This window comes from Hypomesus transpacificus, chromosome 14, assembly GCF_021917145.1.
Source record: "Hypomesus transpacificus isolate Combined female chromosome 14, fHypTra1, whole genome shotgun sequence".
Lineage (NCBI taxonomy): Eukaryota > Metazoa > Chordata > Actinopteri > Osmeriformes > Osmeridae > Hypomesus > Hypomesus transpacificus.
Window position 1 is genome coordinate 9,139,367 of NC_061073.1, and position 18,528 is coordinate 9,157,894.

At 47.3% G+C, this 18,528-nt stretch overlaps 1 protein-coding gene across 2 annotated transcripts in view; it reads left to right on the forward strand.

Moving 5' to 3' along the window:
• Nucleotides 1-708: 708 nt before the first annotated feature.
• lrp5 (low density lipoprotein receptor-related protein 5) overlaps nucleotides 709-18,528 on the forward strand; it is a 62,600-nt gene continuing 44,780 nt past the window's right edge. Inside the window, exons 1-4 of one of the 2 annotated variants that reach the window (XM_047033699.1) lie at nucleotides 709-906; nucleotides 6,553-6,753; nucleotides 7,349-7,565; nucleotides 13,848-14,045. In XM_047033699.1, the coding sequence (XP_046889655.1) occupies nucleotides 822-906; nucleotides 6,553-6,753; nucleotides 7,349-7,565; nucleotides 13,848-14,045 (701 nt within the window). In that variant the 5' untranslated portion in view covers nucleotides 709-821. The remainder of the gene's footprint in view (nucleotides 907-6,552; nucleotides 6,754-7,348; nucleotides 7,566-13,847; nucleotides 14,046-18,528) is intronic. The other variant, XM_047033700.1, reaches the window with a different exon arrangement.

Consider the following 18,528-nt stretch of genomic DNA (forward strand, 5'->3'; position numbering starts at 1 on the left):
CTCTCTCCATGTCTCTCTCCTCCCCCTCTCTCTCCTCCCTCCATCTCCTCCCTCTCTCTCCATGTCTCTCTCCTCCCCGATCTCTCTCACTGCCAATCCTAAAAGAACGAAAAGAAAAGGATTTCTTATTGTTATCTTTTCTGTTCTTATTGTAATATTGTGTAGTTTGCCATAAACAAAATTAAGATACATATAGTGACATTAAGACTTTCATATCATGTCATGTGGCTTCTCTTTATTTGGCCTTATAGGATCAGATGTATCTTGTTGGATACGCCTTCTAGTATCCAACTATTTATTTTCTTATCTTTTCAAATCACCACAGGGTAAAGGAGGTTTGTTTTTGGTGTTTGACTACTTGGAGTCTGGTCCTGGTAAATAGTTTCTTGCTAAGGTTAAAAGGTTTGGTTTGTTCACCTTCTAGTTTCCCACATTCAGATAGTGAGGCCCCGGGCTAACACAGTTTACGTTATAAAGGACAACGTGATTGCCTCATAACTTAAGTCGGAAGAAATTAATGCATCAATCATTCTTTATGTTATTGAGAGAACTGTAGGGTTAGAACACAATATGTAACTGTATCGCAAAATATTTACCCTTAGTGGCAATAGGCTGAAATATCAACACACAGATGTGCACAGAAAAGGTATTTTACGTCTGTGTGGTGACGTCACGCAGTTTCCGCTGTCATTCCCCTTCGTTCCTCTCCGCTAGCAGGGCAGAGTGGAGCAGAGGCGCCTCAACAAAAGTATCGTCCGAGAGACCCGCACGGATTCATAACTTTCTTTAGGACAAATATCCCGAATAATGGAGTCGGAATTATGGAATTAAAGTCGAGATCACTTGCAATGGGTGATTTACTCGCGGGATTACTTCTGTTCGGTAGTTTGCTCTCTGTAGTTGATGGTAAGTATGCTGCTTTAGTTTTGCTCGTATGATCCGAACGAAGGTGGCAAAGTTCTAACATGGTTAGAACATGGACTCTGAAAAACATTACGGGAATTGAACAGTAGACTATGCTATGCCATAGCTTTAGGCATACATATTTCCTGTATTGTAGCTTATTGGGGAACATTTTTTTTCAAATTGTATGCAGAAGTAGTCAATTTGGAGCCTTTCGTTATAAATTAAAGGCTAGGCTATAACCCGTGGCACAAACGCATATCCCAAATTTCAATCCAAGCCGATAGTCTACACTGTGACGTGTGCGATATCAATTTATGAATAGCCTACGCCCTGCTATATTTTTACTGAAGATTTTTCAGGACAGTTTATAACCTGCCGCGGGGCGACTTAAAAGTTTGCGTTTAAAGCATTTTGTTTGTTCGGAGGCCTTAACACACGGCGATTGATCTCCGGTGTCGGGTGCCCAAAGACCTTTTCTAGCCTACTTAAAAAATAACGTTGATCTTAAATAGTAGATAGTGTAGATGAAATATCTCATAAACAAAGTAGACACTAAACAACGTGTGTTCAATGTGTAAACATTCTCTATTTCCCCACACATAAATAATTATTTAAAAGACGCCTAAGTGAAGTAAATACAATGGTGCAAAATATTGCTGTTTGATAATAGCCTATATTTGTAGGTTTAAGATGTAGCTATTGTGCCCCACTGTAGCCTCTGCATCAGTAGAGTCCAGTAAAACAACTATGCACCTACTGTGGTGTTTATACTGTAGGAATGGACTTTCCTCTGTTCAAAGTGTCAGTGTGTGGACTGTGTCCCATGCCAGATAGCAATAAGTTACGTTTTCAGTTTTGGTGGATTTCCTGGTCATTTCTATAGATTTAGTTTTCTTTTGTTTTTGTCTTTTCAGTTGCTGATAATACTCTAATGGTTTCCCAATAAATCCAGTTTTTAGTTTTTTATGTTGAAAGTAAGTAGGGCCTAATAAGTAGCCTAACTATGCGTCCAGCAGTCTTGTTTTACATTGACAAACTTTTAACAAGTTTGACTGGGCATATATGATTAAACATACTTTCCTAGTTCATTTTATGATCAATAAGTTTTAGTTGTTTTGAGTTCTATTTTTGAAATTCCCAGAGTGATAAAATAACCAGTTTTCCATTTGAGAATTTATGCTGTTCATGCTTAAATACCTTTGTCCACCGTGTGTGTGGAGGAAGTGGAAGGCTTAGTTGTACGCTGAGAGGAGCTGGGAGGAGCTGGGAGGAGCTGGGAGCGAGCATGGCTCTGCAGGCATGTCGAGAGGGGGTGCGAGGATTTAGCACACTTCACACTCACACTAAAACACTGAATCAACAGTCAAACTACAGGCCTAAGCTGGGAGGAGCTGGGAGGAACTGGGAGGAGCTGGGAGGAGCTGGGAGGAACTGGGAGGAACTGGGAGGAACTGGGAGGAGCTGGGAGGAGCTGGGAGGAACTGGGAGGAGCTGGGAGGAACTGGGAGGAGCTGGGAGCGAGCTGGGAGGAGCTGGGAGGAGCTGGGAGGAGCTTGGAGGAGCTGGGAGGAGCTGAGAGGAACTGGGAGGAGCTGGGAGGAGCTGGGAGGAACTGGGAGGAGCTGGGAGGAGCTGGGAGGAGTTGGGAGCGAGCATGGCTCTGCAGGCATGTCGAGAGGGGGTGCGAGGATTTAGCACACTTCACACTCACACTAAAACACTGAATCAACAGTCAGACTACAGGCCTAAGCTGGGAGGAGCTGGGAGGAACTGGGAGGAGCTGGGAGGAGCTGGGAGGAGCTGGGAGGAGCTGGGAGGAGCTGAGAGGAGCTGGGAGGAACTGGGAGGAGCTGGGAGGAGCTGGGAGGAGCTGGGAGGAACTGGGAGGAACTGGGAGGAGCTGAGAGGAGCTGGGAGGAACTGGGAGGAGCTGGGAGCGAGCTGGGAGGAGCTGAGAGGAGCTGGGAGGAGCTGAGAGCGAGCTGGGAGGAACTGGGAGGAACTGGGAGGAGCTGGGAGGAGCTGAGAGGAACTGGGAGGAGCTGGGAGGAGCTGGGAGGAACTGGGAGGAGCTGGGAGGAGCTGAGAGGAGCTGGGAGGAGCTGGGAGGAGCTGGGAGGAGCTGAGAGGAGCTGGGAGGAGCTGAGAGGAGCTGGGAGGAGCTGGGAGGAACTGGGAGGAACTGGGAGGAGCTGGGAGGAGCTTGGAGGAGCTGAGAGGAACTGGGAGGAGCTGGGAGGAACTGGGAGGAGCTGGGAGCGAGCATGGCTCTGCAGGCATGTCGAGAGGGGGTGCGAGGATTTAGCACACTTCACACTCACACTAAAACATTGAATCAACAGTCAGACTACAGGCCTAAGCTGGGAGTGTGTGTCCAACAAATATTGATCCTTTTCACTGATGATTTCCTCTAAGTTGCTTTACTTAGTAAAGGCTGTTACCTAGAGACTCCCAGCTCTTGAGAAGGGTACAGTTATTTGGCTTCAATCCTGCTGATGTTGCTTAAACAACGCTTCACATGTACAGCCCGTGAGGGTCGAGTGAAGGTGTGGATGTCTGACGCCATGGCTGAGGGAATGTAAAGAACAGATTGAATCTTTTCCTGTTCTTTTCTCTTTCTGGATATATGAGCAGGTTATTTGTATTATTCTAATGCAGCCAAGGATGGAAGGGTTGAATTTGACGGAATTCTGGTGTAGACTACCCTGATTCCCCCAGGATCACTCTCTCTCTCTCTCTCTCTCTCTCTCTCTCTCTCTCTCTCTCTCTCTCTCTCTCTCTCATTTATTCAGCTGCCGAAGGAAGTACATCCTCTTGTTATGCTTTCTTGGTGAAGGAGCTGATGTTCAGATCCCACTTGAGGTCCTGGGAGAGGATAGTGTCCAGGAAGCGGAAGGACTCCACTGTCTTGACTGGGGAGTCACACAGGGTGATAGGGTTGAGTGGGACTGTGTTCTTCCTGAAGTCCATAACCATCTCTACTGTATAGTTATGTAATAGATGATGTTTGGGTTAGTAGTGTCTGCTGTGTGCAACTCTAGTGAGTAAAGTCAGATGTGTGGTCCACCAATGTGATGATGGCACCATCAGGATCCACACTCCTGAAAACTATCATCCCTGAGAAATGTCATCCCTAGGACTTATTGTTCTGAGAAATCATCCCTGTACACTACATCTGATCATTTGTGAACAAGCTATCACCTGTAGTCAGCACCAGTCAGGGCTGTTTGGGAGAGAGCTGGCACCTGTAGTCAGCACCAGTCAGGGCTGTTTGGGAGAGAGCTGGCACCTGTAGTCAGCACCAGTCAAGGCTGTTTGGGAGAGAGCTGGCACCTGTAGTCAGCACCAGTCAGGGCTGTTTAGGAGAGAGCTGGCACCTGTAGTCAGCACCAGTCAGGGCTGTTTGGGAGAGAGCTGGCACCTGTAGTCAGCACCAGTCAGGGCTGTTTGGGAGAGAGCTGGCACCTGTAGTCAGCACCAGTCAGGGCTGTTTGGGAGAGAGCTGGCACCTGTAGTCAGCACCAGTCAAGGCTGTTTGGGAGAGAGCTGGCACCTGTAGTCAGCACCAGTCAGGGCTGTTTAGGAGAGAGCTGGCACCTGTAGTCAGCACCAGTCAGGGCTGTTTGGGAGAGAGCTGGCACCTGTAGTCAGCACCAGTCAGGGCTGTTTGGGAGAGAGCTGGCACCTGTAGGCAGCACCAGTCAGGGCTGTTTGGGAGAGAGCTGGCACCTTTAGTCAGCACCAGTCAGGGCGGTTTGGGAGAGAGCTGGCACCTGTAGTCAGCACCAGTCAGGGTTGTTTGGGAGAGAGCTGGCATTAGAGGTCAGAGGGGGAGACAGACACCGCCCCCCTTCAGATTGTGAAATCATACAGGACATGAGCCTGTCACCAAGCTGATGTCAGACCATCACATAGGACACAGTCCTCTGCTGTGAGGAACCCCTGTAGACCCGGGATGGTGAGATACAAGGTCTGCAGCATGTCCAGCCAGGGCTCGTAAAAGCTGCAGCTGTGCAGAGATTTGGGCAGTTTAATCCCTGATGTATGTATCCACTGGGGGGTGAGGTGTCAAAAATCCTCCCTGGTGGTGCTGACTTTAGTGACACTCTCTCTCTCTCTCTCTCTGTCTTTTTCTATCTCTCTCCTGCTCTCTATCTCTCCGTCAGTTCACTGGATCTCTCCCTGCTTCGCAACAAAGCTTGTGTGTCTACCTTTTTTGGACGAAAACTGTATTGTTGTATTGCAAACATTTAATTGTGATTATGTCTCTTACTTTTTCTCTTACCCGCAAACACACTGTTTTTACACAAGGTAGTGTTTGTTTTCCATCAGCATAATATGCTGGACTGGTATCTCAGGGCCTGCCCTCATATGGCCTCATGGCAGAATTCCTACAGTTTCCTGTGGCTGAAGGCGGTTATACAGTTCCCTATTGTGCTAATCTGCTGTGTAGGTCACATCTCTCTTCTTACACACCTGTCCTGAAGCCAGGGACACCGCTAGACTGGGACACAATCTGGATACAGCCTGGACACAGCCTGGACACAGCCTGGAAGCAGTCTGGAAGCAGTCTCGACACAGTTTGGACACAGCCTGGACACAGTCTGGACACAGCCTGGACACAGTCTTGAAGCAGCCTGGACACAGTCTGGAAGCAGCCTGGAAGCAGCCTGGACACAGTCTGGAAGCAGCCTGGACACAGTCTTGAAGCAGCCTGGACACAGTCTGGACACAGCCTGGACACAGTCTTGACACAGTCTTGAAGTAGCCTGGGCACAACCTGGACACAGCCTGTTTCAACCTGAAACATATCGATCCCTATCACACAGTTATATGCCCTTTGTTTGTACAGGGACTAGGATCCCCTGCTGGCTGTCAGCATGTCGGACACACTTTGGGGGGCGGAGAAGTTAGTCTGTGTGATTTATGGAGTAGCAGCATATCTCATTTCACGTGCCTCGCAGGCTTCATCCTAGCGGCTGCCGAGAGCCAGGTTCAGCACACAGGCCTGAACATGCGGTTCATATGGCTCTCACACACTTGTCCTGAAGCAGACAGGAAGTTGTCCTGAGGAGCAGTGAGAGCTGGGCTCTGGTTGGATGATGGCTCTGATTGGATGATGGCTTTGATGATGGATGAGGTCTCTGATTGGACGAGGTCTCTGATTGGGAGACAGCAGATGTGGCTTTGAAGTCCAGCTAGTGTAGTAGACAGACAATTATGTAACATGCACATGGAAAGCAATATACACTGGCCCTCATCACATGGCACAGCTGTGTGCCTATAACATTTTTATTAATTTATTCAGGTGCTTCAATCCAAAGCCACATAATTTATATACATGCATACATATACATTTAGTCATTTAGCAGACGCTCTTATGCAGCGCGACTTACAGTAAGTACAGGGACATTCCCCCTGAGGCAAGTAGGGTGAAGTGCCTTGCCCAAGGACACAACGTCATATTGCACGGCCCGGGAATCAAACCAGCAACCTTCTGATTAATAGCCCGATTCCGTAGCTGCTCAGCCATCTGACCCACACAAAAAGTACAGCAGGAATACAAGGACCAGAAGTTCACAGCTCCAACAGTATTTGGGCGGTAGTCCAGGCAGGAGCGGTGCTGAACTATGACTTCTCCCCCAGGGTCTCCTCTGCTGCTGTTTGCTAACCGGCAGGACGTCAGGCTGGTGGACGCCGGGGGGCCAAAGGCAGAGTCCTCCGTGGTGGTAAGCAGCCTGGAGGACGCAGCAGCTGTGGACTTCCTGTACGCAGAGGGACTCATCTTTTGGACGGACGTGAGCGAGGAAGCCATCAAACAGACGTACTACAACCAGTCCACCAGAGGTAAGCAGTTCTGTGGTTCTAGAACATCTTAAGTCTGACTAGTTGACTGTTGCTTATCTTAGCAATAAATCATTAAAGAGTGAAGTCATATTCTAATTTAAGATGTATTGTACTGATGTCTTGATTTGACCATTTATTGCAATGGAAATAGGTTTGTGTTTAGCAGTTTTTTTTAAGGGTGAGCTCTCTGCCGAGGAGCTTGGCTAGCATAGCACATGTACATACACATGTACATACACTAACAAGGCAGGGAGCATAGGATCTAAGATATTGTGGTGGACAGGAATAATTTCTAACTGAAAGCAGACTTCAGTCAAAAGGCTTCACAGACCATAACAACATCCTGTAGTGTCAGTACAGAAGACAGTATTGAGGAAGTGGGGATGGTGGAGGGAGGCAGCAGTTGCACAATATGTAGGTATACAGCAACGCATGATGTGTGAACATGTGTGTCTGGTTCTGTAAATTAATGCAGTATTCAGGAGGGGAAGCCTGGACCTTCATCAGCAGTTCAGTAGATAAACAAGGTTTTCCCAGAAGGGAACCTATGTATAAATGTGCTGCTGTGAGACCCTCCTGTGCTTCTTGTCTCCAGCAGGGAAGGACGGTCTGGGTGCGAGTCAGACAGTGGTGGTGGCTGGACTGGACTCCCCGGACGGCCTGGCATGTGATTGGCTGGGCCGTAAACTCTACTGGACTGACTCTGAGACCAACCGAATCGAGGTGGCTAATCTGGACGGGACATCCCGGAAGGTTCTGTTCTGGATGGACCTCGACCAGCCCAGAGCCATTGCCCTGAACCCTGCCCAGCGGTGAGTCCCTCCTCACCCCTGAACCCTGAACCCTGCCCACCAGTGATCCACCCAGACACAAGCCCTCCTCAGCCTGTGTAGCGAGTGTAGAGAGATAACAACTCTGTTTAGAGAGATAACCAGTTTGTGTGGAGAGAGTTAACCAGTCTGTTTAGAGAGATGACCAGTCAGAGATAGGTGTAGGACTGGGTTATAGCTGGGGTAGGTGTATGACTGGGTTAAAGCTGGGGTAAGTGTAGGACTGGGGTATGGCTGAGGTAGGTGTATGACTGGGTTATAGCTGGGGTAGGTGTATGACTTGGGTTATAGCTGGGGTAGGTGTAGGACTGGGGTAGGGCTGGGGTAGGTGTAGGACTGGTGTACGGCTGGGGTAGGTGTAGGACTGGGGTAGGTGGAGGACTGGGGTAGGGCTGGGGTAGGTGTATGACTGGGTTAGACCTGGGGTAGGTGTATGACTTGGGTTATAGCTGGGGTAGGTGTAGAACTGGGGTAGGGCTGGGGTAGGTGTAGGACTGGGTTAGACCTGGGGTAGGTGTATGACTTGGGTTATAGCTGGGGTAGGTGTAGGACTGGGGTATGACTGGGGTAGGTGTAGGACTGGGTTAGACTTGGGGTAGGTGTATGACTGGGTTAGACCTGGGGTAGGTGTAGGCCTGGGGTATGACTGGGGTAGGTGTAGGACTGGGTTAGACTTGGGGTAGGTGTATGACTGGGTTAGACCTGGTGTAGGTGTAGGACTGGGGTATGACTGGGGTAGGTGTAGGACTGGGTTAGACTTGGGGTAGGTGAATGACTGGGTTAGACCTGGGGTAGGTGTAGGCCTGGGGTATGACTGGGGTAGGTGTAGCACTGGGGTAAGGCTGGGGTAGGTGTATGACTGGGGTTATAGCTGGGGTAGGTGTAGGACTGGGGTAGGGCTGGGGTAGGTGTATGGCTGGGGTTGGTGTATGACTGGGTTATAGCTGAGGTAGGGCTGGGGTAGGTGTAGGACTGGGGTAGGTGTAGGACTGGGTTAGACCTGGGGTAGGTGTAGAAATGGGTTATAGCTGGGGTAGGTGTATGACTGGGTTATAGTCAGTGTTGGGAACGTTACAGAAAATTAGTAATTAGTTACAGTTACTAGTTACTTATTTCAGAAGTAACTGCATTACTTTACTAGTTACTGCATAGAAAAGTAATAGTAGTTACAAGTGAAAGTAACGTTTGCGTTACTTCTAATTGTCTGCTTCTATTATCAAATTAACGCACGCAGATAGTTATAATATTTTAGCGTTGCAGTGGCACAGTGTGGAACAAGACAACTGTAACATGTTATATCATTCTATGTTGCTAATTAGTTGCCTGAAGGCAACGGACTCAACTGTTGACATAGGTCGCATGTCTTGACAACATACCTGGGGGATCAGTCTGTTTGTTCTGCCTGGCTAAGAGACTCTGTTTAAAATCAAGCCTCGGCTGTTTAGATGAAGTGGCTCCGACTGCTTGATCAGCGGAGCTAGCACTGGGTTCTTTTATGATTAGCTTTGTAAAAGCGTGTTGTTTTACTATGTGCTTGTGAAGATTCTAATTACTATTCTTCGCAGTGGACAAAGTTCTCGCACCTGCACACAAACTACAACTAACCAGTATATTTTTATCCTTGATCTAGACAAGGGAAAAATAATGTTGATATTTCCATGACAAAAAGCTTGCACGGTCCGAACTGTCGGCCATTGTGTGGGCTATAGTCTAAAATGCGGATTGATTCATTCATACACTGCGTCGCCGTAAACTTGTTATAGCTGGGGTAGGTGTAGGACAGGGGTAGGGCTGGGAGAGGGGTAGGGCTGGGGTAGGTGTAGGACTGGGGTAGGGCTGGGGTAGATGTAGGGCTGGGGTAGGGCTGAGGTAGATGTAGGGCTGGGGTAGGTATAGGACTCGGGTAGGGCTGGGGTAGGTGTAGGAAAGTGGTAGGTGTAGGACTGGGTTAGAGCTGGTGTAGGTGTAGGACTGGGGTAGGGCTGGGGTAGGTGTAGGACAGGGGTAGGTGTAGGACTGGGTTAGAGCTGGAGTAGGTGTAGGACTGGGGTAGGACTGGGGTAGAGCTGGGGTAGGTGTAGGACTGGGTTATAGCGGGGGTAGGTGTAGGACTGGGTTAGAGCTGGAGTAGGTGTAGGACAGGGGTAGGGCTTGGGTAGGGGTAGCACAGGGGTAGGGCTGAGTGTGGCATCTGCCTCTTCGTCCTTGCCTTATCTTCCCTGGCCCGTTAGAGTCTAATTCCTAGACAGCCCCACCATTGTTCATCTTCCACTTTGTTCCTGCAGTAACTGAATTCTAATAGAGGGAGAGGGGGAGGGGTTAGAGAGAGAGGGAGGGGGAGAGAGAGAGTGTGAGAGAGAGAGAGCGTGCAAGAATAGGGGAACCTCTTAATTGTGAAATGACATGAAATGAAATACTGTGCATCAATTGGCCAACAATATTGAGCTGCTCTGGGGGTAGAGCCCCCTCCTCACCCACCCTCCCCATCTATACCTTCCTCACCCCTCCTCCCCCGACACACCCTCCTCACCCCTCCTCCCCCTCTATACCTTCCTACCCCTCTATACCCTCCTCCCTGTATGTAACATGTATGTCTCGGGGAGTCAGGTGGCTGAGCGGTTAAGGAATCGGGCTAGTAATCTGAAGGTCCCCAGTTCGATTCCCGGCCGTGCCAGAATTCCGTTGTGTCCTTGGGCAAGGCACTTCACCCTACTTGCCTCGAGGGGAATGTCCCTGTACTTACTGTAAGTCTGCAACAACGAACCGAGTAAATCGATTAAAATACGTTGGCAACGAATTTCATTATCGATTCATTGTGTCGCGCGATTATTACGCCACTCAACAAGTCGCGGAGATGTTTGAGTATTTAAAAAAAAAGTTTTGTGGAGCGCAGAGCGGAGGTAGAGGAAAGGCCATCGGAGACGCGTTGTTGAGTAACGTTCTGAAACACATGGCGAAATCGGTACGACTTAAGTCTTCCAAGGTGTGGGAGCATTTCACACTAAATACGTCGAAAAGGTGTGTTAATTGACTGTTAATTGATTGAGGTGAAGTTCGTTTCATATTCGACATTCGTCTCACATTCGGAAGATGCTACTTTGCAGCGTCGCGTTAGGGACCGGGTGAAAACTACCCATACCATTTTGAAATATTTAGACTTTTATAATATTTTTATGAATATAAAACCTCAAACAGACACCAGAGTATCTTAACAATGTCTGGTAAACTCCCACAGCCTCTACTTTTTCAATTAAGTTTCAAATAAAACTAGAGAGGGTACAATTTCTGGGGAAATTGTAGGTTGTGCTTACTTGCGTCGGTTGCAGGTGGGTCCGTTTTACCATCTAGCAATATTTTCAAGCATTTATTCTACTCATATAGGCTCTGTGCACAATCGTACTGACGAACTTCCGCTGTAGCCAAAATTCGGGCTATCGGGCTATATTAGGCTATCATGTTTCAAGGAAAAACGATTATGGATAGAGAGGGGCAGAAATACAAATGATAATACATAAAAACGGACAGTGAGCGTTTCAAATAAAGAAAAACAAGCTTCTGTACTACACTAAAATGAACACATCGCTAACTAGCTTAGACGCTAGACGCTAGGAACACCACATTATACTACTTACGCTCATAGTTGTGCAAATAACTGGATAGGTACAGTTTGAATCCCTTGTCCCGCTTGCTTGTTGGAGCAGGGGAAAAAAGCATTTACGATGCGATGGACGTCACTGACGCTTATTTAAGGCAGGTCTTGGAGACATCTACTAAAGCTGAGCATTTTGGAAACTCAGGTGATGGTCTCCAGTAAACTGGAAACTAATTACCCGAATTTTGGCTACAGCGGAAGTTTGTCAGTACGATTGTGCACAGAGCCCATTGCATAATTCATTAAGAACACCCTTTGAAACAAGAAACCCCCTTTGAAACAAGCTACCGTAACAACGTTGTCACTGGCAGTATTTCAAATGGAATTGCGATTCAAATAGTACTGTCTGCTAACTGAAAATAAGCCCCCCAAAACGTAAATAAGTTCGATATAAATTTAGGGGGACATAAATTTAGGGGGCTAATTAAAAAGCAGTTTGCTTGAGGCAAGCTAGCTGCTGTTGCTTTCCACACTTCACTGATTGTTTGAAAGCGCCGGATATGAGAATGTTTCTTTTGTAACGGATAATGTATAGAACGCCGGTCATTATTGGGAAAATAAGCCCCTTCAGGGCGAAACAAAACGCTTTCGCTTTCCGTCGGGGTGCTGTTCGCCCTGTCGGGGCTTATTTTCCCAATAATGAACGGCGTTCTATACATTATCCCGCTTATTACACGGCTACTTGCCAACAAAAATAACTTGACACAGTGTGTCTTTTTACAATGTATTTGATACCATTCGTATTGTTGATCAGCAGAGAAATAGTTCGCCAAAGACGCTGAACTTCATAGACTTTGAACATTCTTTAGGCTTCAAATCAGCTGACGTCGCTAAGCAACAGAGTACGCTGGGGATGAAACGTTAGCGGACTATTTGCGGAGTGCTGCGAAAGACGTGAATCCGAGGCAAAAAGGCCACTTCCCTTGACAGCTGTCAAATATGCATAGCAACGGTCAAATATGAGAAAATTGCTCACCGCAGAACGTTGGGAAGCCCCATTCAAGTGAATGGAGCATTCTACAGTATTAAGAACAGCCGTGTAATAAGACATAATAAAGTTTAGCCATAGCTGTGGCATTGAAGACGGTACTGTAGCCTACTACTACACACTGCCAGTGGGCGAGCCGAGTCTGTGACTCAGAGGCTAACGTCAAAACAAGACGCGGTCTCACTCAAATTCCAAGTTAGGGTTAGGGTTAGGGTTAGGCTAACCCTAACCATAACCCTGCCGCCTAAAAGACTTGGCGGTCTCACGGGCGACCTGCACTCGCTCTAATTACAAAGACTTTGACGACCTAAATCAAACATCCGAGATTTCAGTTCCACTCAAAATCACTTTCTCAACAAAGCCAAATGGTTGGGATTTTTTGGGGTGGGATTTTTCACTCGTAATCCAAGCTCCAATTTGTGTGCTAGAACGTCTCTATCACGTTGTATCCATGCGTCGTTGCTAACGTGTGTTGACGTGGTGACGTAGCTAGCACAGATTACCCTTCGTCGACTAAAGGCACTTTGTTGCCACAAAAACATTGTAACCTCCTAAACTGTGCAACGGAACGTAAATCCGAATAGAAGCAACGCAATCGCTACCAAGACAAAACTTTTGACACCACCGTTGTCTATGTAGTCCAAATATTGACTGAGACAAAAATAAACAATAATAAATTTAAATATATATGTGAGATAACAATGGTTTGTGCTCGCCGAAGGTAAGCACACCCCAATGATGGAAAATCACAAATCTTTGAAAATAGCTTAATCCTGGCAAATCTTAAATTCAAAATTGTGTCAAAAAATCTTACATATACACCAGATTATTCTAATAAAGTCTGGCCTATTTCCACAACCTTTCAATTTTCACAAATGTTTTAAGCAAAACTCAAATAAATTGCTAATCTCTGAAAACAGCATTAAATCCACGCTAAAAGTAATAACTTTTTCAAAATGGTGTGCCTGTTTGTGCACATTCAAAAAAAAATGTGCACTGTGAATTTGCACTGTCACTTCTGTTATGGAATAAAGGGTTAGAAATTTATGCTTTTTAGTTTTTTTTATCCGAATCATTGATTAAGCGAAAAAAGAATCCACATATTAATCGATTACTAAAATCATCGTTAGTTGCAGCCCTACAGTGAAATGGCATACATGGTGGAACTCAGATTATATTGTTGACCCCTGTGTGACCCCTGTGTGTGGTTGGGAACAAACTGTTAGCTTTGTGTTGGAATGGAAACATTGCTGGTGTCATTACAATTCTCATCTCGTGCCTGCACGGTTATATACAGTAACTAAGTAATACGTCTCTACTGAATTCATACTGCATACAACAGTACCAGCTCTTTAAGGGCAGCTGCACTGCGTCCTAACAGGATTCAGGACCCATACTAGGTCTCCAGCCATACCAGTTACACAACAATCTCTGCAGTGTGGTAAACCTTAGGTCCTTATTCAACATTTGTCAACCAGTTTCAAACAAAACTGCCATATTAAGGTACATATACAACAGGCAGGCATCACAGGTGGATGGATGGACAGGAAGGGAAGGGACCAGGAACTTGCTGTTGTCCATCAGGGAGACAGATGTCCATGAACTGTGTACATTGTCTACCCAGTTTCATGTACTGGACGGACTGGGGAGAAGAGCCCAGGATCGAGAGGGCGGGGATGGATGGCAGCAACAGGAAGGTCATCGTGGAGGCGGAGCTGTACTGGCCAAACGGACTGACCATTGACCTGGAGGAGCAGAAGCTGTACTGGGCCGATGCCAAGCTGAGCTTCATCCACCGAGCCAACCTAGATGGATCACAACGGTATGTGATTTGTCTGTCTGTCTGTATGTCTGTCTGTATGTCTGTCTGTCTCCTTGTCTGTCTCCCTGTCTGTCGGGGAGACAGACAGACAGACAGAGAGACAGACAGACAGGGAGACATGTCTGTCTGTCTCTCTGTCTGTTTATCTCCCCGTCTGTCTGTCTCCTTGTCTGTCTCCCCGTCTCCCTGTCTCCCGCCGTCTGTCTGTCTCCTTGTCTGTCTCCCTGTCTCCCTCCTTGTCTGTCTCCCTGTGTCCTTGTCTGTCTGTCTCCTTGTCTGTCTCCTTGTCTGGCGGCCTCTGTTTATTTTTTACTCACTCTTCTCTTTCTGTGTGTGTGTGTGTGTGATTAAAGCAGCTAGTGTGCTGTAGTTCATATTGTTGACTATTATTCTTTTTATGACTCTAACACTCTGGTCTGGTTTAAAGTTCACACACACAAAACATTAAACCTCATGTTACTTTACAGTTTTTCTCCATTGCTTTGGATCAATTCTTGAAACAGAAATTACATTCTCAAAGCTCCACGTGCATTTAGCAAAATAGCCTATATGGTTCAGCACAACTACATAGATCACCTTCAAAAGGTCATATCTCACCCAAAACAGTTAACTCATGCTTCAAAACCAAATCATTTTCTCATATAAATAGTCAGTGCCCCCAAAATGAAAAGTTCCTTCTCGATTGCTTTGGCTCATCTCTCGAGAAAAAAGAGAACATTCTCAAACCTTTAAATACATTTGCCAAAATAACCCAGATGGTTCAGCAAAACACCATGGAACACCTGCAAAGGGTAATCTCTTTCCTAAAACAGACAACTTATCAGTCAAAACTAAATCCTTTTCTCATCCAAATAATCAGTGCCCCCAAAATGAAAAGTCCCTTTGGCATTGTGTAAACACTGCAGGTCAAAATGTTTAGATGTTTTGTCAGTATGGCAGTGAACCTTAGAAATACCCCTTATGTGCACTGTGCTACAGTCACTGTAGTAGATGTATTCTTTCCAGAATACAATGTGTCTCATTCTACATTTATATTTATTCATTTAGCATTGTTGTGAAAAACCCAGATACAGTAAGTGCCAAAGAGAAGAACAATAACAGCATGTAGCCAAACAAGTTACAACTAAACAACATGAACCTCAAAAGTGCAAGAGTATACTTGTTGAAAAGCAAGCAACAATACTGTAATGTATGCTTCATGTTTTGGCTAACCACAATGTTATCTCGTTGTTTAGGATCATTGACCTATGCACTTTTGTAAAACTTTCTCTTGGAAGTCGCTTTGGATAAAAGCAAAATGAATACATGTAAACGTGTATCAAACAGAAAAAAGATTACAGTAATTCAAAAGTAGCCTACAAGGTTTCACATCACATATTGCACTTACACTGCCATGGAAATTGTTACTGTAATTGCCATACATCATGGTTACTGTAACAGGAAATGTGTACAGCACAATATACTGTCATACAATAAGCACATCAAAACTAACATTATGTATAACCTACACTAGTAGTATAAGTAACCACAGTAAGTTTCAGGCAAGTGACACTTTCCTAGTCAGAGTTAGCAGTGGGTGCATTACAGTAAACCTGGCATGAAATGCACCTCCTCTATTTTCTGTTCTGTATATCCCAGCATCAAATGATTCCTATTGTACACTGAGGGGACTAGTATGAGTAACCACGGTACTTTTCAGGCATCTGACCCCTTCCTAGTCAGAGTTGCAGAGGGTGCATTTCATGGCAAGAAGGAAACACATACAGTAAGAAAGTAAAGCAAAGCTGGAGTTTCACTAGTTGTCGTCCTCACTGTCTGTCTGGCCACAGATTTCATTGACATCACATCTGATGTTCTCCCTTACGATGCAACAGGGGAAGAATTGTTGTTCATGCCGCAACAATCCCCTACACTGATCTGCCGTGACATCATCACAAGCAGCATCCATTGTCTGGAGCAGAGAGCTCATGGTTTTGAGCCCGATGCTCATAAACCCTCCACCTCCATGCAGAAAAAACCTCCTGGATAGGACTAAGGAATAGGGAGTCAGGTGATATGAGCACCATCAGCATTCTTTGATGGACAGTGAATCCTGATGAGTGGGTGACGGTGGAAGCTTACATTGTCCCACACAATGACAAATGTAAGAAAGTGGTCTCATGTAGAGGGATAAGATCGGAGTGCAGGCCGTCCAAGGACACCAGGAGTGTCTGGGTATTGTATGGGCCAAGACTGGGAATTTGGGTGACTACACCATTCTCTGAAATGGCAGCACAAACAGTGATGTTTCCCCCGAGCTGGCCTGGGACAAGCTCTAAATATTTGATGGAAGGATTTATACTGCTGCATAGCTCCTGTCAGCTAACTAAACTTACTGTGTGATTGGTGATTGGATGTTTCCCCTTGTTTAGTAAAGTTCTAGTTGCACCTGACAATGACTGTAAGCAGATGATCCAAGAGATCCATATTACAGTATATACCATTATGTTTTTCATGGTATTATGTGCCTGAAAGGTTTTTGACAGTGGAGTGAACTATTGTGCAGGTGATGATGTACACAAGGAAAGTATGCCAATATGTTTTCAGAGAACAACCACTTGACTGAGAAACAACAGTCAGTTTAGACCAGCAAGATATTTTCAATTGATAGTTGGCCTAATTGAAGGCAATTATACCTAACCATTTCAAAGATGTGCTAAATCATTTGAAATGTGTGCAAACTGTAGGCAATTGCACTTGACATGTACAAGGATGTGCTAATACAATTGCAATTTGATTAAAGGAATGAAAAATTCCAATCTGCTGTGAACAAGTGCTCAGCGGTTTGGAGGTTTGCACGTGTTGTTTTGAGAATGTCATTTCTGTTTCGTGAAATGAGCCAAAGCAATGGAGAAAAACTGTAAACCAATCAATCACCAAGACCCATATCAGTCTCCTACTTCCTCTTCACACAGTGTCTCTTCTGCTGTATGATGAGGAGGGTATGGATGTAACCTCCAATCCAAACACTATGGACTGTGGAGGCCCCAATCCAAACACTGGCTCTGCATGCGGAAACATCTCCAACTCGTCCTGCCCCTGCCCCTCATCCCCCTGCTCCCCCCTATTTCCTCCCCCATAGCCGCCTTGTCCCCCCAACTTCCTCCCCCTGCGCCCCCTGCCTCCCCCTTTCTCTCGTCCCCTAGTCCCTCAGCCTTTCCCTACACCCCTCAAGCCCCCGCTCCCATCTCCCCCCCAGTATGCTTCCTCCTCCCCCCAGCCCTGCTCATCTGTAACTCAATCTGACTTGGCACCGCCGGCCTGTTTGGCCCACTGGAGGCCTGGGGTCACGTTTCCTTTGTGAAACGAGGATTTGATGACTGCCATCTTAATAAAGAGAGGTATGTTTGCCTATGCTGGGGGGAGAGGAGGGGGACAGGAGAGAGAGAGACAGGAAAGAGAGAGACAGGAGAGAGAGGAGGGGGATATGAGAGAGGGGGAGGGGGACAGGAGAGAGGGGAGGGGGATAAGAGAGAGAGGAGGGGGACAGGAGAGAGGGGAGGGGGACAGGAGAGAGGGGGATAGGAGAGAGAGGAGGGAGATAGGAGAGAGGGGAGGGGGACAGGAGAGAGGGGAGGGGGACAGGAGAGAGGGGGATAGGAGAGAGGGGAGGGGGACAGGAGAGTGGGGGATAGGAGAGAGAGGAGGGGGATAGGAGAGAGAGGAAGGGGATAGGAGAGAGAGGAGGGAGAGGAGGGGGATAGGAGAGAGGGGGACTAGAGAGAGGGGAGGGGGATAGGAGAGAGGGGGACAGGAGAGAGGGGAGGGGGATAGGAGAGAGGGGGACAGGAGAGAGGGGAGGGGGACAGGAGAGAGGGGGACAGGAGAGAGAGGAGGGGATAGGAGAGAGGGGGATAGGAGAGAGAGGAGGGGGATAGGAGAGAGAGGAGGGGGATAGGAGAGAGAGGAGGGGGATAGGAGAGAGAGGAGGGAGAGGAGGGGGATAGGAGAGAGAGGAGGGGGACAGGAGAGAGAGGAGGGGGACAGGAGAGGAGGGAGATAGGAGAGAGAGGGATAGGAGAGAGGGGAGGGGGACAGGAGAGTGGGGGATAGGAGAGAGAGGAGGGGGATAGGAGAGAGAGGAGGGGGATAGGAGAGAGAGGAGGGAGAGGAGGGGGATAGGAGAGAGGGGGACTAGAGAGAGGGGAGGGGGATAGGAGAGAGGGGGACAGGAGAGAGGGGAGGGGGATAGGAGAGAGGGGGACAGGAGAGAGGGGAGGGGGATAGGAGAGAGGGGGACAGGAGAGAGAGGAGGGAGAGGAGGGGGATAGGAGAGAGAGGAGGGGGATAGGAGAGAGAGGAGGGGGATAGGAGAGAGAGGAGGGAGAGGAGGGGGATAGGAGAGAGAGGAGGGGGACAGGAGAGAGAGGAGGGGGACAGGAGAGGAGGGAGATAGGAGAGAGAGGGAAAGGAGAAAGGGGGACAGGAGAGAGAGGAGGGGGAG